The 25,504-nt window shown below is 51.9% G+C and overlaps 3 protein-coding genes across 7 annotated transcripts; 2 read left to right on the top strand and 1 right to left on the bottom strand.

The window, feature by feature from the left end:
• NOTO (notochord homeobox) lies at positions 1 to 6,478 on the top strand. The gene is made up of 3 exons (XM_006045959.4): positions 1 to 489; positions 3,740 to 3,954; positions 6,242 to 6,478. The coding sequence occupies exons 1-3, from the start codon at positions 72 to 74 to the stop codon at positions 6,398 to 6,400; spliced, it is 792 nt and encodes a 263-aa protein (XP_006046021.4). The 5' UTR covers positions 1 to 71; the 3' UTR covers positions 6,401 to 6,478.
• Positions 6,479 to 7,383: 905 nt separating this feature from the next.
• Positions 7,384 to 20,321, top strand: SMYD5 (SMYD family member 5). 3 transcript variants are annotated; one of them, XR_006543218.2, is made up of 14 exons: positions 7,384 to 8,562; positions 12,510 to 12,618; positions 13,355 to 13,494; positions 13,941 to 14,062; positions 14,454 to 14,523; positions 15,129 to 15,233; positions 15,992 to 16,054; positions 16,271 to 16,341; positions 16,659 to 16,765; positions 17,146 to 17,202; positions 17,996 to 18,090; positions 18,748 to 18,818; positions 18,917 to 19,329; positions 19,957 to 20,321. XR_006543218.2 is itself a non-coding variant. In XM_025260822.3 (13 exons), the coding sequence occupies exons 1-13, from the start codon at positions 8,467 to 8,469 to the stop codon at positions 19,065 to 19,067; spliced, it is 1,257 nt and encodes a 418-aa protein (XP_025116607.2). In that variant the 5' UTR covers positions 7,384 to 8,466; the 3' UTR covers positions 19,068 to 20,321. The 3 variants fall into 3 exon arrangements, 2 of the variants coding, with proteins under 2 accessions (XP_025116607.2, XP_044781710.2); XM_025260822.3 differs by having other exon boundaries at positions 18,917 to 20,321; XM_044925775.2 differs by lacking the exon at positions 17,146 to 17,202 and having other exon boundaries at positions 18,917 to 20,321.
• Positions 13,492 to 25,014, bottom strand: PRADC1 (protease associated domain containing 1). Of its 3 annotated transcripts, XR_006543219.2 has the most exons (6): positions 24,809 to 25,014; positions 22,662 to 22,762; positions 21,989 to 22,098; positions 21,548 to 21,715; positions 17,978 to 20,689; positions 13,492 to 17,515 (listed from the first exon to the last, which is right to left on the bottom strand). XR_006543219.2 is itself a non-coding variant. In XM_006045923.4 (5 exons), exons 1-5 carry the CDS (start codon positions 24,873 to 24,875, stop codon positions 20,296 to 20,298), a joined length of 840 nt encoding a protein of 279 aa, XP_006045985.1. In that variant the 5' UTR covers positions 24,876 to 25,014; the 3' UTR covers positions 13,492 to 20,295. The 3 variants fall into 3 exon arrangements, 2 of the variants coding, with proteins under 2 accessions (XP_006045985.1, XP_006045986.1); XM_006045923.4 differs by having other exon boundaries at positions 13,492 to 20,689; XM_006045924.4 differs by lacking the exons at positions 13,492 to 17,515; positions 17,978 to 20,689 and adding an exon at positions 20,773 to 21,322 and having other exon boundaries at positions 24,809 to 24,998.
• Positions 25,015 to 25,504: the final 490 nt, after the last annotated feature.

Genomic DNA, 25,504 nt, shown 5'->3' with positions numbered 1-25,504 from the left:
AGGTGTCCTCCCGCGCCTCCCGCGCTGCCCACAGCTCTCCTTCTTGGGCCCTTCCGAGCAAGGGCCGCGCCATGCCCAACCCCGGACAGCGGGGCTGCAGGCCGCTCCCTCTTTCGGGCGCCGGGGTCCAGCCCCAGCTCTCCAGCCGCTCTCCCCGGCCCGCGTTCCCCGCTCTGCCTCGCGGCTCGGCAAATCCAGGCCCAGCCCGCGCGCCCGGACGCCTCGCGTCCTCCTTTTCCGTTGAGGCCATCCTAGCCAGACCTGACCCCCGCGCGCCTACCACCTCCCCGCTGTCGGTCTCCGCTGGCGCCCACGGGGACCTCTGGAACGTGCCCTCCAGGCCTCCCGCCCAGGCTCTGCCCGGGGCGTGCCCGCCGACGTGGCTGCCCGCCTGCCTGAGCGCGGGGCTGCACCAGCCGCGCCCCCAGCCCCCTGCGCTGCGGCCCCTCGCCTCCCACTTCTGCGGCTTCCAGGGTCTCACCGTCACAGGTACGAGGGAGCGGACGGCCGCCATGGCGGGCACAGGATAGAGGAGAAGTCCCCGAGTTTGAGAGCCACGCGTGGTTGAAGTAGATGTCAAGTTTATGACCCTTGACCCTGCAGGTGATACCGGGCGGAGAGAGGGACCCAGACCGGGTGGGAGACTATCCGGCCCGCCGCTGAGGTGGGAAAGGGTATGTGTCGGGGAGTGGGTGAGTACGTGTGCAGAGAGGAAGGTGAGGGCAGGCCCGAGAGCGGCTCGGACAACCAGGATCAGGGCAGGGCTGCAGGCAGCCCGGCCCCTCCCTGGTCTAGGGAGTGGGAGAGGCCCTTGCTCCCTGCCACACCTGCTTTGCACAACGCTTGGTGGAGCAGGCTTTTCCCTAACGCGGCCAACTCGGCTGGAGAGGCAGCTGCTACTGGTACCCTTCAGCGAGAGCGAGGAGCTGTCGGGGGTTAGCCGACCGGGTTACAGCCTCCACTGCTCACCTCTGTGTGAGCTTAGCTTCTGCACTTTACTGCTCTGAGCCAGGTTCCTTCAGCTCTTAGAATGGTTCCCTGGGGCTCTGGGCCCTGGAGCGCAGTCACTTAAATCCCCATGAGACTTTAACCGTTGTGGTAATTTTCTCCTCTAGTATTAACATCCACCTATAGGAGTTTTTACCATTTTTGGCTATCTGGTTCATGCATCCCCATGGCTCCCATGAGGGGAAACAAGAGCAAATTTAGTGCAAGCCTTATCAACCCAAACCAAGATCCTGGTAAGACAATCTTTCTTGGGTTCCCCCCACCCTGTGTCTCCTCACCTCCCTTCAGTTGGGCATTCCTCCCACCCACGTGGGAGAGAAACCCTGGTCTCCCAAGCACTATCCAAATTCTTGCTACATAATGAGAGCCACCTCTGGTGGCTCAGATGGCAAAGAATCTGCCTGCTATGTGGGAGATGCCGGTTGGATCCCTGAATCGGGAAAATCCCCTGGAGAAGAGCATGGCAACACACTCCAGTATTCTTGCCTGGAGAACTCCATGGACAGAGGAGCCTGGTGGGTTACAGACCATAGGGTTGCAAACAGTTGGACATGACTGAGTGACTAACACTTTCACTTTCATGAGAGCCACAGCCCTCACTCCAAGCCACCTCTTTCTAATGTCCCCACACACCTGAGGTCTGAATTGTAACTTTCTACTCCGTATTACCGTTGTCTCATTTTCAAGTTAGTTTTTTGAATATATATATTGATTGACTGATTGATTTGGCTGTGCTAGGTCTTAGTTGAGGCATGTGGGATATTTTAGTTTCACCATGGAATCTAGTTCCCTGACCAGAGATTGAACCCAGACCCTCTGCACTGGGAGCACCAAGTCTTAGCTACTGGACCACCAGGGAAATACCTCACTGGTTTTTGCATGGGTATTACAGCCACACAAATCAAACTTCAAAATGTTAACCATAAAGTTATACTATGGAGAAGAGTTTACCATTCCTTTCCCCTAGCCACCTGGTTCTCCCCACCCCACAGGCAGCCAGACACCAGTTTCTTTATTCTTCCAATGTATTTTATACTATTTAATACTTGGACACACATGTGTGTGTGTGTGTGTGTGAGACGCTTAGTCGTGTATGACTCTTTGTGACCCCATGGACTGTAGCCTGCCAGGCTCCTCTGTCCATGGAATTCTCCAGGCAAGAATACTGGAGTGGGTTGCCATGCCCTTCTCCAACGGATCTTCCCTACCCAGGGGTTGAACCTGGGTATCTGCATTGCAGGCAGATTCTTTACCATCTGAGCTCACACACATGTGTATTTGTGAAAATACACGCATATATATACACACACACACATGCATTCTTCTAACTCCCCCCAAACTAGACACACTGCTCTGCACCTTACTCTTTACTTGACCATGTATCGGAGATTTTTCCTTATAAGTCCACACAGAGCTTCTGTATGCCACAGAATGGTCCATTGCAAGAATATATCATATTTTAAATCTGGCTCAATTGATGATGTCTTATATTTTGGTATTAATGCTTATATAAGCCAGCTGGGCCCAGTGGCTGGGGTCTTAGGCAGCCAGACCTCACTCCCTTCAGTGGGGCAGTTTTGTCTGCTAGCCCTGGAGCTCCTCCCCAAGGTTAGTGGGAGCTGAGGAGTCTTAGCACTGCATTGCCAGAACTCTGTCTGAAATACTTCCCTCCAAGCTAGCCCAATGGCCTACTTCCTCACTCCTCTGGAGTTATGAGTCAGGCACTGCCCCTGGTAGACCAGTCTGCATCTCCGCTGGCCCACAGCTCTATGAGCTGAATAGCACCCTTATGTGCGTTAGAAAAGGGCACCTCCTAACTCCATGCAAACACAACACCTTGTCAGGGAGGAAGAACAGGCTTGCAAAGAGCAGGCGGAATTTCAGACTCCACTTATCCTCTCAGCTGGGTACCTGTGTGCAGGATACAAGCCATACACAGTGGCCCTATTCAAGAGTCACCTGAGTGAGGTGGCTACCCTTTCCAAAGATGTTAGTACAAACTCTTCCACCTGCCCACAAACATGCACACTTACCCTGTCCTTCCCTGCTTTATTCTTCTTCTTAGTGCTAATCACTTTCTGACATACTCAATATGTTACTTATTTGCCTTTTTTGTTGTTGTTGTTGTTTGCTGTTAGGGATTCTCTGTTTTGTCCTGGAACCATGCCTGAATCAGAGTACACATTCAAAACTTTGAATGCACAAAAAAGATGAACCTTCACTCTTTGTTCAAAAGGGGGTCCCTTCTCTGCTCATCTCATAGGGTTTTCCTGAAGTAGCCAAGGAAAGGAGAGATGGAGGTTTGGCAGCTCCTCTCAGGGCCAGAGATTGTGCCACTAACCTGACTAATGGAGGCCAAAGCGGCCTCACAACACTGTCCCTTCTTTTAAAAAAAAAATTTTTTTTTAAATTTGTATTGGGGTATAGCCATTTAACAATGTTGTGATGGTTTCAGGTGAACAGCGAAAGGATTCAGCCACACATAAACATATATATCCCTTCTCCCCCAAACTGCCCTCCCATCCAGGCCGCCACATAACATTCAGCAGAGTTCCATGTCCTTCTTTTTCATTTTTTTTATATCTGCGCAGTCTCTTCCCACCCTGCCTGCTGTGTTGTTACCTGGCCAAGGGTAAGACAGGACAGTGGAGCTGTGAGTTTGTTCTCTCTCCTCCAAGATGACAGGGTAGGGGGTTACGGCTAACCTTTCCTCCTGCTAATTGCTCTTCAGGCTTGGAGCTGGTTCACTGCCTAGGCCTCTGGGATCCCCGAGACTGGGCCCAAGCTCAGGACCTTCAGGACACTGAGAGATCCCCAAAGAGGATTCGAACCATGTTTAACTTGGAGCAACTGGAAGAACTGGAGAAAGTGTTTGCAAAACAGCACAATATAGTGGGGAAGAAGAGAGCCCAGCTGGCAGCCCAGCTCAACCTTACAGAGAACCAGGTGAGAGCAGGGACTCCTGTGGGGCTCGGCTGCACCTAGGGACAGTTACTACTCTCTCAAAAAACCCTGAGTTGGGGCTGGGAGGAATTTATGGGCCTCTTTCTCTGTGCCAGGCTGATAGGGGATACGGGCCTTAACCACTGGCACACTCCCTTCTCTATATGATGAGAAAAATAGTCCTATTTGAAATCACATTATGGAAACAACACGGGTTAATCTAGAACTTTCTAATATAATGTTTCCATGCTAAATAAGGAGCTGACAGTGAAATTAAGTTGGTATTCAAGAGACTAAATATTAAAAATAATAAACATGCTCTTGACCCCATATTCCCCTCTGGCTACTGAATTATAGCTGCTCTTTTCACAGGCAAATTTCTCAAGAACTGGCTATGTTCTCTCCATGTCCTCACCTCCCGTCTACTCCTTAATTCACTGCAGTGTGAATTCTTTCATTCTACCATTTCACTGAACCTTCTCATCAAGGTCTCTAATGACCTCCATGTTGCAAAGCCACCATATGCTTTCTTCCCTCATCTTACCCACCACTCAGTACAATCAACCAGTGCTTCTGTTTTGAAACCCACAGTTCTCTTGGCTTCCAGACACCACACTCTCTTGGTTTTTCTCCCAGCTCTCTAGTCCCTTCTTCTCGGTTCCCTTTGTAGGCAACTCTTCTCTTTGGGGCCTCAAATTTTCCTCCCTAGATGATTTAATCTATCCCCATGGGTTTTAACGGAGAAGGCAATGGTACCCCACTCCAGTACTTTTGCCTAGAAAATCCCATGGACGGAGGAGCCTGGTAGGCTGCAGTCCATGGGGTCGCTAGAGTCGGACATGACTGAGCGACTTCACTTTCACCTTCCACTTTCATGCATTGGAGAAGGAAATGGCAACCCACTCCAGTGTTCTTGCCTGGAGAATCCCAGGGATGGGGAAGCCTGGTGGGCTGCCGTCTATGGGGTCGCACAGAGTCGGACACGACTGAAGTGACTTAGCAGCAGCAGCATGGGTTTTAAATACATATGTAAGCCAGTGACTCCCTACTTTGTATCTTCCACCCACTCCTCTTTTCTGACTTGTGCATCTAACTACCTTCCTGGGGCCTCCAATTGGGTGTCTTGTGGGAAGCCATTTCAAACTTAACAAGTCAAAACCTCAATTCTTGATTCCCACCCCCCCAAATCTCTCCCTTTCCCCACACATGGCATCATTGTCCATCCAGCTGCTCAAGTATCTAGTTCAGATACTTAGATCTGAGTAACTAAGATACTCAGTCATCTTAGATTCCTTTTTCTCTCCCAATTCCAATTCATCAGCCAGCCTTTTCACCTCTACCTCCGAAATACATCTGGAATCAGTTCATTTTTCTCCATTGCCACCAGTTTCAAATGGGACCGTTCTTCTCGTGATACAGGAAGGGAGTGTGCAGCCCCAACTATTGCTGGATCACTGCAACAGTCTCCCCAGCTGTCTCCTCAAATCTGCTTATATCCACTCTTCACCCACTGCCAGAATTGCAGTTCACCTGGTGTAAACAGGACTATGTCACATCCCACTAAAAACTCAAAAGTGACACTTGTAATCCATGGCCTTCACAGTTTTGGGTGATCTGGTCTCCACTGACCTCCTCCACTTTCTCTTCCTTTGCTTTCCCCTTTCTCAGATGTGTCTGCCATGCTTTCCTCCTTTCTGATCCTCAGACATTCCAAGCTTGACTCCCCTGCCCTGGCTTGCTTTTCTCTGTCCCCATCAGGCAGGCCTCTCATCCTCTGAGCCTCAGCTTAAGTGCTGGTTCTTCAGGGAGGCTCAAACTCCTATTTGTACCCTCATTTGTGTTTATATATTTGTTTCCATGTTTGTTTTTGGTCTCCCTCCACTAGACTGTGAGCTCTGTGAGGGCGGAGCTCGTACTTCACTATTATCACCATCACCTGGGAAGGGCCAGCACTGCCTCCGATGTGGATGTCTAAAGTGAAGCCAATACACAAGTGCTCAGTCGTGTCCGACTCTTTGCAATCCCATGGACTGTAGCCCACCAGGCTCCTCTGTCCATGGGATTTTTCCAGGCAAGAATACTGGAGTGGGTTGCCATTTCCTTCTCCAGAGTTCAGATCAGGAGCTCAGTAAATACTTGGGTGAATGAGTGGTACTGGAATTAGAGGGAAGGGTGTGCTTCCCTTAGAATGAAGAGTACATTTTCAGAGAGGACTGGGCACTGTGGGAATGGGGGATGCAGTGGGAACTGTTAGTCACATTCTGATCTCTTCTCACTGCCTCAATTATAGGTGAGGGTCTGGTTCCAAAACCGAAGGGTCAAATATCAGAAGCAGCAAAGGCTGAAACTGCCAGCTGCATCTGCCATGGCTGCCTCTCCAGACGAGCCCTCCAGCAGCTCTGACACCAGCATCCAGAGAGAAGACGCCGAGTCAGGAATGGACAGCTGAGGACTTCAACAAAGGCTCAGTCCAGGCTGGGCTAGTTCTTCCTGGAAGCACCCATCAGACCTCCTTGTTCCAATTCTTAATGAAGAGCTTGTCAGGTCAAAGGGCACCAGGAGAATCTGAACTGTAAAGCAGGAGCCCTCTTTTTCTGTATTGACCCCTGGGAGTTGTAATAATGCAAATAGTCACAGGTACAGACTTTGGCCTTCAGCTATGTACTTGGCCAAGTTACTGAATTTCTGAGGGTTTTCCCCCCCACCTGTAGAATGGGTATGTTGATAACTTTGACCTCCCAGGGCTGAGATGATGTCTGTAAAACACTTAAGAGTGTGCCAGGCTCAGCAGCAAGTGTGCAGTAACTATTAAGGCTTATAGATCTCCTTCACCTGTGGGAGTAATACCTCAGCCCCGGCCTCTCCAGAGAGTAATCTTTGCCTGACCTGGCTGTAGAGGAGATACGGCCTCCTTGAACCAGCATCTGGGCATTGCAGACTCTTCCCCATTAGAAATGGTGGAATTGAGAGCAAAGAAGGACAGATAGACCATTTAGCCCACTTCCTCTCACAGAATTTCCTGAAGTTTTTTAGTTTTATCTGAACTGTTACCACTCATAGAAGAAACTCAGGCCCAGCTGCCCCCTTGGAGCAGACATGCTATCCTGAACACCGTCTTTTTCCCTCTAGCTACTCAACTTGACCCCCTAGCCATCTATATATCGAGTAAAGAGATTTAACTGTGCCTTTGCCAAAACTGGCATTTTGCCATGAACTCTGCTGTATTATTACCCCAACCCCTTCACAACCAGTTCTCATGGCTTCCATTCCTTCCCGGGAACCACTCCGTTCTCTCCAATAAGTGTATGTTATAGCCTCCCCTCGTGGAGTCTGCCACCAACATTTCCAGAGCTAATTTCTCTAGCACTTCACATTTCCTGGTGGGCCTCTGTTGAGGGTACTCCCTTAGAATACAGGATGACTTCTGGGTGTTGAGATGAGCTGGTGGAAGGAGCTGTGCCCTGCCACCTGGTGGCGAGAGAGGGCACGGTCCACGCTGCTCTTCAGAGCTCTTGGAGGGAGAAAAGGCGGGGAGCAGCGGTCCTTGGAAAACCATCTGTCCCTGAGGCAGTGGACCACCGTCTCGAGAATACCAGGCTGCAGCTGGAGGGAGCGGGGAGGCCACGATCCAGCTTCAAGAACCTTCTGTTCCTGTCTTCCACGAAATCCTTCCTAAAGCTGGATCCAGTCAACTCTATCAAAGGAACACAGCGGCAGGTGCCTCTTCCAGGAAACGTTAGCTCCCGTTTTTAAAAAATCACCTGTCAGTTACCTATTCAGCAGTTACCCGGCTCTATCCAGTCCCTAAATGTCACCATGAGACCACAGCAGATGTAGACACAGGTCTTATGTCAAGTAGCACAGGATCAATGGGAGGAGGGAACAAAATGAGAGACGGGGGTCAGGCCTGGCTGTGGGGACAGATGCTACAGGTCAGTACTGAGCAAGAGACCAGATCCCTCTCCCATAGTCAGGACAGTCTGCATATGCAGACTCACTTCTGCATACAACTTCATGGTCCTTAGACCCTCCAGCACCCCCCAGGCTACAAGGTCCCTATGCCCCTGCAGCGTCTGAGTAAGACACACTTCCAGCTCGATCTTTCACAGGACTGTCTGCCTCCTGCCAGAGTGCCTGGGGAAATAGGAAATCTTACGCTGGACTTTGTAGGCTGGCTAAGAGTGGTAAGCTAGCTCTTCCCCTTAGGCTGAGTCCAAACAGCGACTGACAAGACAGGCCACTGAGAGGCAGAGACAACAGAAACAAACAGGAATTCAGACACAGATACACACATCAAAACGACACACACAAACTCTGGTATGGCCACGGAAATACAGGCAAAACTGCACAGATGTAAAAGCACAAAGACCACTAGACCTACACGCACATCGCTCAAAAACTCGTGCAAAAACCCGCGCGGCCTCACGGACACGCACGCTGAGGGCGGGGCCTTCGGGGGCGGGGCCTCCCGGGTCGAGGCTGGGTCAAAGGTCAGAAGGCGGAGGTACGCCCAAGATGGCGGCCTCCATGTGCGACGTGTTCTCCTTCTGCGTGGGCGTGGCGGGCCCGGCCCGGATCGCGGTGGAAGTCCGCTTCGTGAGCAGCGCCAAGGTGAGGCCGCGGCGAATCGTGCCGGGGTTCCCCACCTAGCCCGTCCTTGGAAACAGCCCCGTGGGACCCTATGCCTGCAGCTTAGAGGGTCCTCTGCCGCTTGGACACTGCTGTCCGGCCCCGGCTCGCGGCCCGGGGGCTCCTTGTCGGTCCCCGCGTGCAGGCTTCCAGGGCGATCACGCGGTGGCCTGGGGCCCGCGGAGTCTTCATGCGCTCCCTATCCTCCCCTGGAACCTGGCCTTTCTGCTAGCTGGGCTGGGGAGCCCCAGGCCGGGGGATATTGCTGCTGGATCCTGGGAGCTGTTGGGCGGGACGTGCCGGGCAGAGGGAGCTGCGGTACTAAAAAGCGTGGGCCATCAAGGAACTTTCTGAGTGAGATTTGGGTGGGGGGATTGAGGAGAGAGGCCAGGACACTTCACAGAGGGTCTTGGAGTGCTAAGGAATTTGGACCGAAGCCCGTGGTAACATTGAAAGGTTTAAATCAAGAGGATGACATTTTGTTTTACTATCGTGTTTTAAAGTTCAGTGTAGAAAAAATTCGAAAGTGCATGTAAGGAAAGGAAAGGTAAAACACTCATAATCTTGTATTTGTACAAATATGTGCACATTAAAGTTATATTTTTAGGCTGCTTTCTGATGCAGCAGTATGTATTTCAGTATCAATAATCCTTTTAGGTATTAATTTTTAAGAGTTGAGTAATAGTCTTTCATGGGAGGACCGCTGTTCACTCAACAACTGTTCGTTTATGGATCTTTATACTGTATCTTGTTTTCAATCCCTGAGGTCAAAGATGGTGAAGCTCAGTGTCTGTGCACACATCATTTTCTTCTCACCAGCACGAAGTATTTTCTTTCTTGGTTATCTTTATTAGTTGATATGTGCAAAATGATACTGCTTTGTTCTCATTTGTATTTCTTTACTAATGAGGTTGAATAATTTATCATTTGTAATGGCAGTGTGTATCCTTGCTCCTTGCCCTGGATGTCAGCCTTCTAGTCATCTGGCTCCTGCTCTCAGCATCATGGTATTCACACAGATCCCCAACCTAACCTTCCATTGTCCTCTTTCCACTCCAGAGGCGTCTGGAGCATTCCTCTCTTAACGCGGTAAATCAACTCCCCTGTGTCCTTGGGCTCCTCACTGCCCACAACTCCATCTCCACCCCAAGGCCTGCAGTGCTCTCATTGGCTCACAGTTTGATGGTGTTTCAGTTCCATCACTCCTAGCAAGCAGAGATATTCACCTTTACTTTCACTTTGCTCACGTCTCTGAACCTCCTCCTTTTTTTTTTAACTTCTTCTCTCTTACATCACTTCAGCCACTCTCCTTGCCCATTTGTCCTGTTCTAGCCTTCCATCAAAACCCCAGGTCTGGAAGAAGGAGCTGGCTTCCCTCTCTATGCCCGCAGCGTATGTGCTGCTGCAGAAGAATCATGTACCCAGACTTGGTGACAAGATGGCTTATCCTTTTTGCATCTGTATTCATCAAGTGGGATTGGTTTGTGATTTTTCTTTTTCCTTTATGGTATCTTCCTCAGGTTACCACATCAGAGTTATACTTGGTTTTTTGTTTGTTTTGTAAAATAGAGAAACTTTCCATTTTTCCCCCTCTGTTATTGAATGGTTTAAATAGCATAAGAATTACTTCTTTGGTTCAAGAGAGCTGATTTATGAAACCATATAGACTGGGGGCCTCATGTGGGGGAGGTTTTTGACCACTTTCTGTGTTGCCTCTATGGATATTGGCAAGAATGATTTTCAAAATTTTGCCAATTGCTATGCCAGGGATATGACTGGTCACAACAGAAACCTAATCAAATATGATAAATGTCAACCAAGATGCTGTACTAGTACACATCAGGCAGGTGTTGGTGTTGCTTGTTAGTCTGTCTTGGCTTCCTTCCTGTTCAATTCACTTTTGGCAATTGATATTTTTCTAGAAAATAATTTAATAAAGAATTTATTTACTAGAGTCTTAAATTTTTATTGTACAATCTTTAAAAAAAAAAAAAAAACACAAGCTTACTTTTCAAATTGCAAATAACTGCATAGTTTGTACCCTTTACATTCAGGTTCAGATTCATTCCTCTCCAGGCTTCTTGATAATATGAATTAGAGCTGTTTTTTTCTTGAAACACTTCATATATTTTGGGGATGTGTAGTTTCATAGAGGAACAGCTCTGATTCTTCCCTTTGCATTGATTACTAAATATTTCCTCCATTTGGTCCTCCAGAAAGAGGGAGAAAGAGATTAGTGCTTATCCAATATCAAGATTGATGACTGTCAGAAGTAGCGTGCGTCCCTGTTCATAATATCTTTGCGTCCCACGGAGGAAGGCCAGGTTTTCATTTTGCTAGGTTGGGGTCCCAGGGGTTACTCAGCATGGAGGTGGGCTTCTAGAAAGACAACCAAGCTGCATCCATGGCTTTGTCAATGATTTTGTTCCAGTTGCCCTAGCATGCTATTGGAGCTCCCAGAGTTATTCACAGGGTTGAGATTTGTGGCTCATGGGCCTGTTCAGGTCTACACATCCTGCCGCTCTGATTTGGGGAGGTGCCCCTGCCTAGCCAAAGCGCTAGTGTTCAAAGGAAACGGGGAGCTACCCAGGAGGCCACATGACAGGACATTTCACTGGTGGCTCAGTTATTTTCTTTCTCTTCCTTTTTGTGACAGTTCACTGGCACTACTGGGGCAATTGGCAAGGGCACCAGTCCTCTAAGTGTAGAGTGCACAAAAGTGCCCAGCTGGGCCAGTCACTGCCTGGCTTCTAAAACTGTCTCCTGAGTCCCTTTGTACATTTGAAGTGAAGTGAAGTCACTCAGTCGTGTCCAACTCTTTGTGACCCCAAGGACTGTGGCCTACCAGGCTCCTCTGTCCATGGGATTTTCCAGGCAAGAGTACTGGAGTGGGGTGCCATTTCCTTCTCCAGAGGATCTTCCTGACCCAGGGATCGAACCCAGGTCTCCAACATTGTAAACAGACACTTTACCGTCTGAGCCACCAGGGAAGCACATTTGAGAGATGGCAATTCAACAGTAGTTTTCTCATCTTTCATCCCATACACGGTGTCTGCAGTGCTTTAGACCAGGACTTCTCACTAACATGCATGTGAATCACCTGGACATCTTGTTAAAATGCAGGTTCTGATGTGGCAGGTCTGGCGTGGGGCCTGAGACTGTGTGTTTCTAACATCTCCCAGGCGATCCCCATGCTGCCAGTCCATCACCTCATTTTGAGGAGTGTGGCGCGCGTGGGGTTTCCTCACCTGTGCTGCACCATAACATCCTGGAAACTACCTGGTAGTTGTTATTATAGTACTTGCTTTTCACATGGTAGACAGATGGAAAAAGGCAGTCGGCTCAACGCTTCACAGCAAGCTAGGCTTAGGACTGGTGCTAGGGTTACTCATTCCTTCCAGTGTAGCACCTGAGAACTTGTTGGGCACCAGGTACTGTGCTAGGTACTGTGAGTACCGAGCTGACCAGGGAAGTAGGACACATTCTCCCGCAAACTAGGCCTCCCCCTCCCGCAGTGTAGGATTCTCTGCAACCCTGAGGAGTAGCATCATGACCAGGATCCTGGAGGGGCACGTGGGTGACTCAGAAGGCAGCCCTGTATCACTCGCTAGTACTGGAGGCTCCAGCCTGCTGTGAACCTCTGGCCATGCTAAAAACGCTCCTCTGGGTAGTCCAACATGGTTGCCATGGTGGCTCTCTTCCCATCCCAGGCCCTCTGCCCTGGACAGGCTGGAAGATGTGCTACTGAATGTAGGGTAGAACTGCATTTCCAGAGGAGGTGATTAGGAAGCGGGCTGACGATGCTCCAGGAGTGACCCTCCTGAGACAGAGGCCTCTGCCAAGAGGGAAGCACGTGGAGGTGAGGAGCCCTTGAAGCTCTGTCCTCTGCCTCTTCTTATGGCCATCCTATTCCTTCTCTGCCCTTTTAGGGAAAGGGGCTGTTTGCCACACAGCTGATCCGGAAGGGGGAGACCATATTCGTAGAACGGCCCCTGGTGGCTGCGCAGTTTCTCTGGAATGCACTTTATCGCTACCGAGGTGAGCTCATCTCGCCCACTCTGAGGGCCGCTGTGCCCAGCAGCCTTGGCACCTGGAGGAGAGCACAGATATCCCTGACAGTCTCTGGGACTCCCGGTGTCGGGAGGGAAAGCACATCTTCTCTTGGAGAACTGTGCCTGAGAATCATGCCCCTGTCTAATCTCAGGCCGTCTGGGGCTGTGAGCCTGTAGCAAAGAAGCTCTTGCAAAGGGTACCCTGGAGGAGGCCTGTCACTCAGGTGGATGCAGCGCCATCCTGAAGGGCTCTGTGCCAAAGTGGAGCCCCTACCAAGAAGAGACCACATGCCCCCTGTTGAAAAAAGGCTGCATTAGGGATCACAAACAGCCTGCTCTTAGCTTTCCAGCCACTCGCTTTTTTCACCCTTCCCTTGGGCTAGAGAAAAATCTGTGAAAGGAGGGTCAGTCAGCTCCAGAATGTGGGGAAAGCCCAGTTTGGGGGAGGGGTGGAGAGCCCCATAGACTAAGTCCCATGGAGAAGCAGGGAGAGTCTGCTAGGCGGGGTGGGGACTGCAGAGAGGGAAGAAGGTATCATCTATCTTTGAATGCATGTGAAATTGATTCATTCGTTCCATTCTTTAACATAGTCATTCATTTACTCACCCCTTAAAACATGTGCTGTGAGCCAGGTGCTGTCCTAGCCCCGCGGATACTGCTGTGAAGGGACAGATGCAGCCCCTGCTCTGAGACACACTGTCACGTCTGGCTTTCTCCCCCAGCCTGTGACCATTGTCTTCGGGCACTGGAGAAGGCAGAGGAAAACGCCCAGAGACTGACCGGGAAACCAGGCCAGGTTCTGCCTCACCCCGAGCTGTGCACTGTGCGCCAAGACCTGCACCAGAGCTGTCCCCACTGCCGGGTGAGCAGCCCTGGGCTGAGCTGAAGTCCTGGCTGGGGAGACGGGAGTGAGGGCGGACCTGGTCATGGCCCTCAGAGCCCCCAGTGGAGGGAAGACATTGAAAAGCCTTGAGTACTACTCCAGTTTCGTCCACCTGGTTCCAGTCCCACTGCCCAGAAAACAGGCTTGTTAGGAGCTTGCCCTTTGCCTCGGAGCCTGGCAGGGCCCCTCCCTGTCCCTGAGAAGCAATCTCTCCTTCCCATGGTTTTAAAGCCTGGGGCAGGTGCCCCTCTCACATGCCCCAAGAGCACTGAGTGCTTCCTCGTCTCATAATACCATAATGCCACTGACTGCTGCTCAGGGGCTGTTTGTGGGAGGAGTAAAGTTAGAGGAGGTGAGGCCACACAGGTGTCTGTGCCTCACCCCAGGCCAGATCCTCGGGTGCTGACCTCCACCTCCCCCGACAGGTGACGTACTGCAGTGCAGAATGTCGACTGGCCGCAGCTGAGCAATACCATCAGATCCTGTGCCCAGGCCCCTCCCAGGATGACCCCGCGCATCCTCTCAATAAGCTGCAGGAGGCCTGGAGGTAGGTAGCATTTCCTCTCTTCTCTCCTTTATCCTTCCCTCCTTGCCTGTCTTCGTGGTGCTCAGCAGATGCAGCCATCTTTCTTAAGTTACCACTGCCTGGATTTTTCCTCCATTCTTAGGGCCAAACAGAGGTCATTTCACCTACATTCCCCCTGCCTTAAATCTGAGCTGCCAGCCCCACCATCCTCAGCATTTTACACACTCCCAGAAGAGCCTCATTAAGCCCATAGAGATATAAAATCCTGCCCATTGTCCTTGCCAGTAGCTTTCCCTCTTTGGTTATGAATGGGATTGGTAGGAAGGATTCTCTATAGCAGTCAGACCAGGCTTTCCTGAATTCGGCTACTGGGAAGGGAATTTCTAGGCCAAACCTTTATCTTTCTCCCCAGGAGTGTTCACTACCCGCCTGAGACTGCAAGCATCATGTTGATGGCCCGGATGGTGGCCACAGTAAAACAGGTGAGCCCACCTGATCTTCCGGAGAAAGCTGACTCTAGCCTCAATCAACCCTTGACTTCAGTTTCCTTCTTACTTTAAGACTCTGGCTTGGATACAGAGTTCTTTCTGGGCCTCTCAAAGAAGAGTTGCTTGCGTGTAAACCTTAGGAGTGGCTAACCATAAATCTGGCAGGGGGAGGGGGGCTTATCTTGCCTGTGATCTTTGATCTATGAGATGACTGCCTGTGCAGCAGCAGTTCATGTGTGCCATTTATAAGCATCACCTTTTCAGGATTGTATCTCTTTAGGTACAGCAAGAGAAGCTGCTCTGACCCCTTCTTTAATATTGTTGCTCCTCAGCCTCATTCTATTTTCCCAAGTGTTGTGAATTGGCTAGCTTGGCAGCAGCTGGGGAGATGGTTGGGTGTGGGCAGGGCTGGGAGGAAGAGTCTACCTAGAAGCTAATGTGTGATGGTGTTTCTCTGAGGGCTGGGGGCTTTGGAATGACAGCTGACTCTTCCCACAAGGGCGGGAATGACAGTAAAGAGGGTGTCTGTGAGTCCATCTGTGCACATGCATGCATGGGCATGTATCAACCTGACCTTGAAGTATATTTGTTCACTACAGGCTAAGGATAAGGATCGCTGGATCAGGCTCTTCTCCCAGTTCTGTAATAAAACTGCTAATGAGGAGGAAGAGATTGTCCATAAACTCCTAGGGGACAAATTCAAGGTTGGTCTCCCCCCATGACCCTCCCACCCCTGCTAGTAGCCTGGGCTGTCTATGGCTACCTGGAGGAAGCTTCACACTTGCTCCCTTCCCAGTCACAGGAAGAAGTTCGCGCCTGGATCCAAAAATCTATTCAGAGACTTGTATTTCTGTTGCTGTTTAACTTCATAACCTAATGTGGACTTAAAATTGCAAAGTGGGGTGATGACCAAGGATGGAGGGGCTGGGTGCCCTGATATGGGAGGCAGGACCCCATGATCAGATAGCAGTGGGCAAATCAAGTGTAATGAAAAATGGAGGATTGAGGGGATCTGCAAGTTAGGAAGTGGGGTGAAACAGACTTCTAGTTGCCCATGTACTGAGCACTTGCTTCAGACCAAAGAGTTATGCATTCTCCCTGAGGAGAGCAGACTTCTGTGCAGGAGCTGCCTGAAGGGGGAGGCAGGTGTAAAAGGGCTTTTGGGGCAGGCCTTCCTGCACTGAATCTGGGGAAAGGAGAGGAGCGTCAAGCTGCTCTGGAAGGTGGTGCTGGTATAAGTGCTAGAAAATAGGAATTGGGGGTTTGCTACCCTGGGTTGGAAAAGACCAGCAGACTGCCAAGGCTCTTAGGAGATCAGGACTCCATGGCTTTCCTTTGCCCCCTGGGAAAGCTGTCTTTAGAGCTCACCCTTTTCCTTCCCTTACATGGTCTTCTGGGCCCTGCCTGGGTGCTAAGGGGAAACCCCAGAGCTGCAGGTCTCTCCCTGCTTTCCCTAACCCAGGGTCAGCTGGAGCTACTGCGGAGACTCTTCACAGAGGCGCTTTATGAAGAAGCACTCAGCCAGGTGAGTGCGGGAAGGTGGAACCAGTGGCCTCCCAGTCACTCCAGCCCTCTGGGAGCAACCAGGGTAGCGTGTCTGCCTGGGACAGCTAAGCGAGAGCAGACCTGGTCTTACAGAGTTGGGGTGGGACTGACTCACAACAAGCTTCCTCAACAGAGTTGTATCAGGAAGAAGAGCAAGTGGCTGCCCACTGAGTGCCCTTCTCCTTTCTCCCCACAGTGGTTCACTCCGGATGGATTCCGGTCTCTCTTTGCTCTTGTTGGGACCAATGGCCAAGGAATTGGGACCAGGTTAGGAGAGAATGTTCCAGAGCTCTTGGACTTGTCCCTCGGGGCTGGGGTGGGAGATTGAGAAAAGTAGCCAAGCTCCTTTCAAGACTAGGGTGGGGCAGGGTGTGACTCTGGCCAGAATGCTGGACTAAACTCAGGGGCGAGGGTCAGACAGACCAAGTCTTTCTTGGGAACGCTTAGTTGGGAAAGGACACACCTACCAACCCCCACCCCCACCCCCTCTCGGGAGAAAGAAATGGACTTAACTTGCTTGGAGGTGGAGAGCCCTGTGAGCTGGGTCTTTCTCCTCTCCAACCATGGCTGCCTGGGACCCCCAGCTCCCTGAGCCAGTGGGTCCATGCCTGTGATGCTCTGGAGCTGAAGCCTCAGGACCGTGAGCAGCTGGACGCCTTCATTGACCAGCTGTACAAGGACATCGAGGCAGGTTGGTGAGATGGAGTCTTGGCTTCACCTGACTTTGGAAGCCCCCATCAGTCAGTTGGTGGACACAGTCTTCCCCCAGGAGCTCTGAGTTCATGGTTGGGGAAGGTAATCCCTGTGTGAAGCTTCATGCCTGTCTGCAGGGCATACACGAGAAATGGCCCTGTGGTCCATGCAGAGGCCTCATGCGGGGGGTGGGGGAGTGCCAGATCGTGCGTTGGTATCATGTATAGGAAAGCAAGCTTGTGCCTCAGAGAAGCATTGTCAAGTAAATGGTAGTGACTGGGTGGCAGACAGTGGAGCCATGCCTGTCCTTATAAGCCTACTTTCCTTTTCCTACCTATGACATGGACGTAATACCATCCGCATACGACTGTCTTACAGCAACCGGCGAGTTTCTTAACTGTGAAGGATCTGGCCTCTTTGTGCTGCAGAGCTGCTGTGAGTCCCGGCATTGAGAAGGCGCAGCCTCACGCTGCAGTTCACCTCTGTTGGTCCCTTCTGGGCTGGTAGTTGAGTCTGGGAGTGGGATTAGGGCTGAGCTTGAGGATTTCCGCTTGGTCTCCCATATCACTTTTCATTCATTTATTGGACTGCTCATGCTTTCCAGTGGGCTGGCCTGGTGCTAAGGCAGGGCACAGAGCTCTGATTCTTGCACAGGGAACCCTGGGTTTTGCCCCACCACTGCCCTGTGAGTCCTGAGTGTCCTAAGAACCCAGGAGGAGCTCAGGCTGGAAGGCAGTCTCATCAGCACCTGATGGAGGGACAGAGCCAGTTCAGACTGTTTTTCGAGATCCCGGCCTCCCACCCTCTGCTCTCCTCACCGCAGACCTTTCCTCCCAGGCTCTGGGGACACTACCTTTCCCAAACTAGGCTCCCAGCTGTTACCAGTAACAGACAGGCCTGAGTTAAGTTTCAGGCACGGGCATCCCTTTCACAGCCCTGTCCCTCCCTTTGTGAGACACTGGGAACAGCTGAGGATCAAGGGGACCAGTGAGGAGAAGAGCAGGGCCAGGCATGGCAGGTGGGGCAGGGCAGTGATGTGGGAGCACATCTGGGCCTGTGCTCTTCAGGAAAGAGCGCTGGACAGGGAGACAGGACACCGGGGCCCCGGGACCTGCACAGCCCTAGCAGGGATCAGAGAACAAGGAAAGACGGGGCCCAGGGCTCTGCACAGTTAAGGCTGTTATTTTTCTTAGTCAACAATCCTCATTACCTGCCTCTCATGACCCAGGCAACCACAGCTGTGTCCCCAATGCAGAGACCTCCTTCCCAGAAAACAACTTCCTTTTGCATGTCACCGCCCTGGAGGATATTAAGGCAGGAGAGGTGAGGGGGCAAGTAGCTGTGGGGGTGGGTGGGCAGGAGGCCTGGCAAGTTCTTTCCAGGAATCAGGAGCAGCAGTGGCTCCAGCCCCAGATTCAGGCTGTTGGGGTGAATCCCTTCATGCTGCAGGACCTTAGTCGTGCCTCTGAGTGTGCTCTGACCCCACCTCACTTCAAAAAATAACTCCAGAAAGCCTCAGCAGTGTTTGAGAGAGCACTGTGTGCCTGAGTTCTTGTCTCCAGCTGCTTTTTGATCAAGGAATCTGCAGCTTCTAAGCAAACAGGAAATGGCCCTTTGTGGCTTGGACTATGGGTTGCTAATGTGGTTTGGGGTCCTGGCTGTTAGAGCAGTACACAGAGCCTGCTTGCAAATTCTTTCAGGGCAAGTAGCTTCATAGCAAGATAACCTCTGCCCCAGCCACAGACAGACCTTGGCCATGGCCTGAGGCCCAACCATAGCCCCCAGTTCAGACTGTCAAAGCCTCACAGTCCCCTCCCTGCTCTGAGCACAAGGGGATGGATTGGGGTGGCCTGCCCTTTTGCTGAAGGGCAGCTCAGGCTCCTGGGGACGAGGCAATGGTTGGACACGGGGCAGAGGTTGGGGAGGCCCTAATCCCACCTGTTAGAAAGACCATCGGCCCGCCTCTCTTGTGCCCCTTAGGAAATCTGCATCAGCTACTTAGACTGCTGTCAGCGGGAGCGAAGCCGCCACAGCCGCCACAAGATCCTCAGGTGCCAGCGGGGGCTGCGGTGGGCAGCGGGGCTCTGGGGTCCTCCATTCCAGTGGCTGCCTGACTGCCCTCACCATCATGCCCCCTCACCCCCTGCAGGGAGAACTATCTGTTCGTCTGTTCCTGCCCTAAATGTCTGGCAGAGGCCGATGAGCCCAACATGACCTCTGAGGAGGAGGAGGAGGAGGAAGAGGAGGAGGAGGGAGAGCCGGAAGATGCGGAGCTGGGGGATGAGATGACTGATGTGTGATGTCACCCTGCTCGGAAGCACTCCTACCCCAGACCCTACAGAAGAGGGGGCCTTTCCCCAGAGCAGAGGCTTGGAAGGAACACCCCACTCCTGTCGCCCACTTCCCCCCCATTTCAGCACTCTTTCTGCCGGAGGGTAAGACAGGCTGGACCCTAGGCCCTCTCCCCTCGCCGGACCTCACGCCCGGACACTGCTGCTGCGTGGCTCAGGCTCTGCGCTGTCACTGAGCCGCTCAGAACTGGCTTCCCCCTGAGGTTCGGATGTAAGTGGCTGGAACCAAGGTCAGGGCCTAACAGTGTTCTTCCCCATGGCCCCACTTACTCATCCGCTTGAGGCTTCAGCCCTCTCAACTCAGTATGGGGGGAGGGGGGCAGTAACAGAGTGGCAACCCGAGAACACCCTGACTCCATTGAAGAAGACAGGGGCCATGATGCCCTTACCAACTTCCCTACCTCCCACTCTTGTAGCCTGACCACTGGCACAGCCTGGAGAGGCAGGAGTGGGGAACTGGGCCCCACTGCACCTTCTCTTAGGCGCTCTGTGGGGAGGACTGAACCACGGGGATTACCCCCCTCTCCCCACCTCACCTACCGTTTAGACATCGGGGAATAGAGATGAGCCCCTCCCCCAGAATCTCTGTACTTGTGCCTTGCCTCTAGGCCCTGGTACAGTGGCTAGCCTCACAGGGTCTGGAAGAGGTGTCTGCCTCCCTTGGGAGGGGTATGGGGGGACCAGCAACCCCTCCTCTTACCCTCATCCATTTAGGACTCTAGCAGCATGGCTGAGACTTGGGGGGTGAAAGGCCTCTGTTCCCTAACTGAGGATGTTCTAGAGTCTTCTAGAACTTTCATCAGTGAGGGGCTCTCCTGGTCTCAATCTCCATCTTTAGGATCTCCACAGAGGAACACAAGTCTTCCAGAAACCTAGAAGAGCTGGGCTGGATACTCAAGATTAGCCCTGACTGTCCTCCTCCTCCCCAGATTAGCACCACCCCTTGCTCTTGGGTTGGAAGCTGTGGAAATTGTAACCTGTCACCCGCAATTCTTTCCTGCCCCCTTTCCCTGAGGGGCCTGCCGCATGCCCCTGCTGAGGGATCCTAGGGAAGCCAGGTGCCGCCCCACGGGCCCTTTCCTGGATCGTGAGCAGGTGGAATCTGCCTGACTAGCCTATTGGGTTCTTAATTCTTCAGAGTAGCCAGCACCCCCTCCTCCCCCTCTGCCCACTGTTCTCAATAAAACATGAATGGTGACAGGCCTTTACAGGAATGCTTTGTGGAGGATGGCTTGACAAGCAGGCAACACGTGGATGGTCCCAAAATGCATAGGACAGAGCAGGTGACGGCAGGAGATGGGAGCTCCAGCTCCCCAGTTTGGATGCATCCCTCGTCTCGTCTATATCTGCTGTGCAAACGTTTCTCAGGTCTAAGAGCAGGGCTCCTCTGAGGTCCAGTGTGGATCCCCAGGACCAGGCTACAGAACGAGGAGGCTTTTCCTCGGGGGCTGAACCACCGCTTCCTGAGTTCTTGAGCAGGAGGCTGTCGGGATCCAGGATTAGCAGTCTGAGCACTGGTCCTGAAGGACCCTGGGCAAGCCTTGTACCCTCTCTGGGCCTCAGTTTCCTCCCTTCAAAACAAGAGCGTGGGACCAAGTGAGTGTTTGAAGCCCCCCACCCCACCCCTGTGTGCTTTACTCTAGGACACAGTTGCAACCCTGATGAGAGGCTTTATTGCTAAAAAGTCACTGAGGGTTTATTAAGTCCTCAAACACCAGCTCCTTACACCATTCCAGCAATTGCTGTGAAAGACTCTGGGTGGGGAGGCTGGAGCCAGGTGGGATGTGACAGGTCTCAGATGGCTCTCAAACCACCTGCTGTTGGCCCCTTTAGTTTCAGACCTGAGCCCACCAGCCCCTGGGCCTGGCTCTTGCCTCTTCCCATAGCATGAGACACCTTAGGAGCCCAGGGGAGGAAAGGACAGTGGTGTGGCTTCCTTTAGCTGAGCCAAGGCCCAAGCCCTTTTCCTCTACCTGGCTCCACCAGTTCCCAAATGCTATCCCCAAATCCTGAACAGCAGAATTCCTGGATTTTCCCTTCTCAGCCCAGAGTTGCTTATGGCTGGAATGTGGGACCAACTCTTCTACCAGAAGGTCCAGGGCGGTTGCAGCAGCTCAAAGGTGGGGATGCTGGTGACATTGACTGGGATGGAAATGATGGCCCAAGGCAGCCCATGCTGTTCCAGGGAGCGGCGGATCATGTAGCTGGGAGGGCATGGAGAGAGGTGGTGATGGTCACTTTCTCGGCACCCCATCATGCCCCACTGTCCCCATTACTCTGGGAGTTCCAGAGCCTGAGGACTTTTTTGGCCCTCCAACCAGGGCACCCCAAGGTGAGGCTTCTGGGTAGGGACTAGTAATTGCCCTTGACCTCCCCGAGTTGTGGCACCTAGTTTGGTGCTAATACAGCCAGAGACAAGGACCCCTCACCCATCTCGGCCGAGCAGGAAGAGGGCGGGGATGTCAGCTGTGCGCTGGGTACTGTCCTGGATCATCTCCACGTAGAAGCTGTCATTGTCAACCGCGTTGTCAGAGATGATCACTGCCCGCCCGCCGTGCTCCTGCACCACCCGGGTCTTGGAGAGGAAGGAGCAGCCCCTGGAAGAGGTGATGATGAGACCAAAGAAAAGGCAGGGTCCTAGCTATCCCCTCCCCAGACCACCACCCTGGGAGGGTGCAAGAAGGACCAACCATGGAGGATTATTTTTTTATAGAGGCTCACAAGTAAATGGCCAAAGGCCTGGATAATTTTAAGACATTTCTTAAAAGACTCTTAAAAAGATGAATTATTTAAAAACAGTTATTTCAAAGTATCACCACAAACACTGATCTCAGACTCTCCCCTGGTGCCTGTGCCTGTCCGCGCCTTACCCCCTCTCCACCAGCGCGATCTGGTCCTGGATGAAAAAACCGTTGCTGAGTTCCCCGCAGGCCTCTGAAGGTTCCGCAGGGACAAGGTGAATCTGCTCATACCTTGTGTGCTGAAAGATATTTAAACAGGTGAAAGTGTGGGGAGGGGTTAGGACTGAGCTGATCATTCCATCATATCAGCTCCTCACAAAATGTGAAGGAAATGTGTGATTTCTGTGTGCTGGATAGTTGAGCACTTTTACTCAATTCTCACAATTGTCTGGTTGTCTTATCCCACCCTCCCTTTTTTTTTTTTTTTGTCAAATCTTTATTTTATTTATTTTTTTTCCACCCTCCCTTTCACAGACACAGGGAAGTTGCTATGGACCCAGAGTCACGTATTAATAGTTCAGCAGTGGAGCTAGCAGAGCCTTTGGCTTTTTTTTTTTTAACTACTTCATGTCCCTAAGAAGAAGACAGTTTCCCTCTGTGATGCCCAGGTCTGTATTATACCCAGAGGAACAGCCGGAAGCCCTCCCTTCCTGGCTCTATAGCCCCTGGAAGACAGAGCAGAATTCTGCCCCCTTCTCTGTCCCAGCACTCAGGTATTGACTGAATTGATGAAGGTCACCTCAACTTAGTAGGGGGAAATGTGGAGACAGCATCAGATGTGAGGGGGCCTCCCTGAACTTACAAAGATACCACCAAAGTCCTTGGCAGGCGTGGCTGTGAAGATGTAGCGTATGTCCCCAGGACTCAGCACTTGAAAATACAAATAATCATGGATGCGTAAGCCTGAAAGGTAAAATGTACAGGTGAGAAACCTCCGGGGGAAAAGCTGGTTTCAGGTTCAGATCATGGACCCCATGCCTTCAACAGGCTGGCTATGGTCTGGGCCCAGAGACCCAGCTTCAGCCAACTGTGTCCTCGCAGTAGGTAGGATAGATGGTCTCTGCCCTGGGGAGGATAGAGCTGATGCAGACAGTTAGTGACCCCAGAGGTTTACAGCTGCTGCTGCTTACACAGGTGAGCCAGGGAGACTGAGAGTTCCAGTGTTACCTCTCTGAGGGTTAATTCATCTTTGCTCTGAAGCAGACTTTAGAGTTTCAAGGTGGTAGATGTGGTAGCTGTTGTAAAAAAAAAAAAAAAAAAAAAAAAAATCTGGTTCCACGGCCATTCCCCCCTCATCCAATCACTACCATTTCTTGTCCTAGCTGATGCAGCTTTTTAACTGGTCTATCTTAGCCTCCATTCTTGCTCCCTAAGGTCCATTCCCCTAACAACTGCCAGGAATTTCCTTAAAACACCTTAAAGCAGATGTGATCATGTCACCACTGCCAGAGCATCAATACCCTTCAAGGACTGCCTTTTGCACTTAAAGCCCTAAACTCTAGTCTGCAAGGCCCTGCTTGATCTGGCCGTTGACAGCTACCCCAACCTCATCTCTTCCCTTCCTGTGTTCTAACTACACTGGCCTCCAGTTTCTTCACATCTCCAAGTCTTCTTGTAAGTTCCCTCACCTCTACCTCTACCTCTTTATAGGGCTCACTCCTATTCATCCATCAGATCGCTTTCTCAGAGAAACCTGCCCTGTGACTGCCCTCCCTTTATGCCCATTCAAAAATGTACTTTGTCTCCAATGACACTTTTAACATAATTTGGAATTATTTTTGTTTGTTGTCTCTCTCCTGCACTAGAACAAGGACTTAAGTTTGTAATTTCATTCCATATTGTATCCACCTTAACCAACATAGTGGCTAGACTATAACTGGTGCTCTAAAAGGTTGTTGAGTGAATGAACAACTATTTCCAGCAGGGAACTGCCAGAACAACTAGATTTTTCTGGGATGTGGATCTCTTTAGTACCTAAGTGTAATGTTTTACCTGAACTTAAGTGGCTGGTTTCCTTAGCCCAGAGAGATTGAGTAACATGAAAGGGTGGAAACTTCTGCCACAAGTCGCTACTGTGTGTCAGGGCTGGGATCAACTGTGGCTTTAGCTGTCCTTTTCTACATCCTAATCAGCCACCAGGTAGAGGTCCACTGGTTGGTACTGGGCTACACATACAGCCTTTTGTCCTGGGAGTGAAGGCTTCCAGTCAAATAGAGATACACTCCCAGGAGGCCTTCCTGGATCAGCACTAAAATTCCCCTCCTCCCTACACATCTTTGCCTAGCCTTTGTATCCGCTGATCCGTGTAAATTAAGTATAGATACACACATGTGCTCACGTATGTATATGGGTGTATGTTTATGTTCTCGTGTAGGTGCAAACAGGTTTAGTTTGTGCGTATGTGCTAAGTGCGTGTAAGCCCACGTATGGCAACGTGTGGTCCCATTTATGTATGTGAGTGCTCACGTATTTCCAGCTTGTAGTATTCCTGTGAGTGTGAGTGTGAAAGTCGCTCAGTCCTGTCCGACTCTTTGCGACCCCATGGATTATACAGTCCATGGAATTCTCCAGGCCAGAATACTGGAGTGGGTAGCCTTTCCATTCTCCAGGGTCCCATTTATGTATGTGAGTGCTCACATATTTCCAGCCTGTAGTACCCCTAGGTGTTCCTTGTTCTTCGCCCCCCTCAGCCACCTAAGTCGGCACTAGTGGGGGTTGGGGGAGCCTTCCTTCGACGTGGGTAGCTGGGGACTCACAGCCCAGTCTCAGGCCGCGCCCAGTTAATGTCCCTGGGGACCACTACCCACCCACTCCAGGTGCCGGTGTCTGGACCTGCCTTGCTCCGAATTCGCGGGGTCCCCAAGGTGACCCGTGGCCCCCGGCCCAGGACGCGCTCAAACTGGTCCGCCAGCCCCGCCCTGAAGCGTAGCCCCGCCCGTTGCTGCTCACCGTGGGCCGCGACGCACGCGGGGAGCCAGAGCACGAGACAACACCAGCCCGCGGCGCCGGGGACCATCTCCAGGGCCCGGCCGGGCGCCGCGCTTCTTCCAGCCACCCCGCCGCGCGTAGCTAGCCGGACTTCGGCCTGACAGCTGCTCTGGCCTCCCGCCCCCGGACCCGCTCAGGCCGTCGGTTGGCGGACCGGAACGAGGCCTAGGACTGATTGGCTCTGAGGCCTGCTTATGTAGCCACATTTTCCGCCCCTACGCCCTAGCCCACTTCCTATTGGTCGAGAGAAGTGAGGCCGAGGGCTGATTGGTCTAAATTGTTAACTGCAACTGCCGGCCCCCGCCCCAGCATTTCTCTTTTTGGGTTAGACTCTGCAGGACCTCTCAGGCAGAGGGCGGGCCCGGGAGGCTGCGGGAACAGAGAATGGAGAACCGCAGGACTCGCCTCAGCCCCGAAAGACTTGGCTAGTCAGCTCGTGCGTTCTCGGCCGACTCCTCACCGCGGCAGCTTCGCAAGACAACGATTTATCTTCTAGCTGTGCTTTCCTTTTTCCCATCCTCTTCTTGGGAAGGCATTCGTCTAGCGCCCAGGTGGTCTCGGGCGACCCCTGCTCTGCTCATCCTCTGCCTAGTTCCACTGGCGTTTGTGCGGTCGTAGTCAGTAGGCTCTGGGGATGTACCAGTAGGCCTGATGTAC

This window comes from Bubalus bubalis, chromosome 12 (genome assembly GCF_019923935.1).
Source record: "Bubalus bubalis isolate 160015118507 breed Murrah chromosome 12, NDDB_SH_1, whole genome shotgun sequence".
In the NCBI taxonomy this organism is placed as follows: Eukaryota; Metazoa; Chordata; class Mammalia; order Artiodactyla; family Bovidae; genus Bubalus; species Bubalus bubalis.
This window is presented reverse-complemented; position numbering and strand designations above follow the sequence as displayed.

Bases quoted from the DNA above. Each gene is read 5' to 3' on its own strand.
- SMYD5 (XM_025260822.3), top strand. From the start codon at position 8,467: ATGGCGGCCTCCATGTGCGACGTGTTCTCCTTCTGCGTGGGCGTGGCG. The intron at 8,563-12,509 runs GTGAGGCCGCGG...CTGCCCTTTTAG, and splicing joins GCTTCGTGAGCAGCGCCAAG to GGAAAGGGGCTGTTTGCCAC. The intron at 13,495-13,940 runs GTGAGCAGCCCT...CTCCCCCGACAG, and splicing joins AGAGCTGTCCCCACTGCCGG to GTGACGTACTGCAGTGCAGA.
- NOTO (XM_006045959.4), top strand. From the start codon at position 72: ATGCCCAACCCCGGACAGCGGGGCTGCAGGCCGCTCCCTCTTTCGGGC. The intron at 490-3,739 runs GTACGAGGGAGC...ATTGCTCTTCAG, and splicing joins CCAGGGTCTCACCGTCACAG to GCTTGGAGCTGGTTCACTGC. The intron at 3,955-6,241 runs GTGAGAGCAGGG...CCTCAATTATAG, and splicing joins TCAACCTTACAGAGAACCAG to GTGAGGGTCTGGTTCCAAAA.
- PRADC1 (XM_006045923.4), bottom strand. From the start codon at position 24,875: ATGGTCCCCGGCGCCGCGGGCTGGTGTTGTCTCGTGCTCTGGCTCCCC. The intron at 22,099-22,661 runs GTAAGTTCAGGG...AATATCTTTCAG, and splicing joins AGGACTTTGGTGGTATCTTT to CACACAAGGTATGAGCAGAT. The intron at 20,690-21,547 runs GTGAGGGGTCCT...CTTGTTTTGAAG, and splicing joins TTCCTGCTCGGCCGAGATGG to GGAGGAAACTGAGGCCCAGA.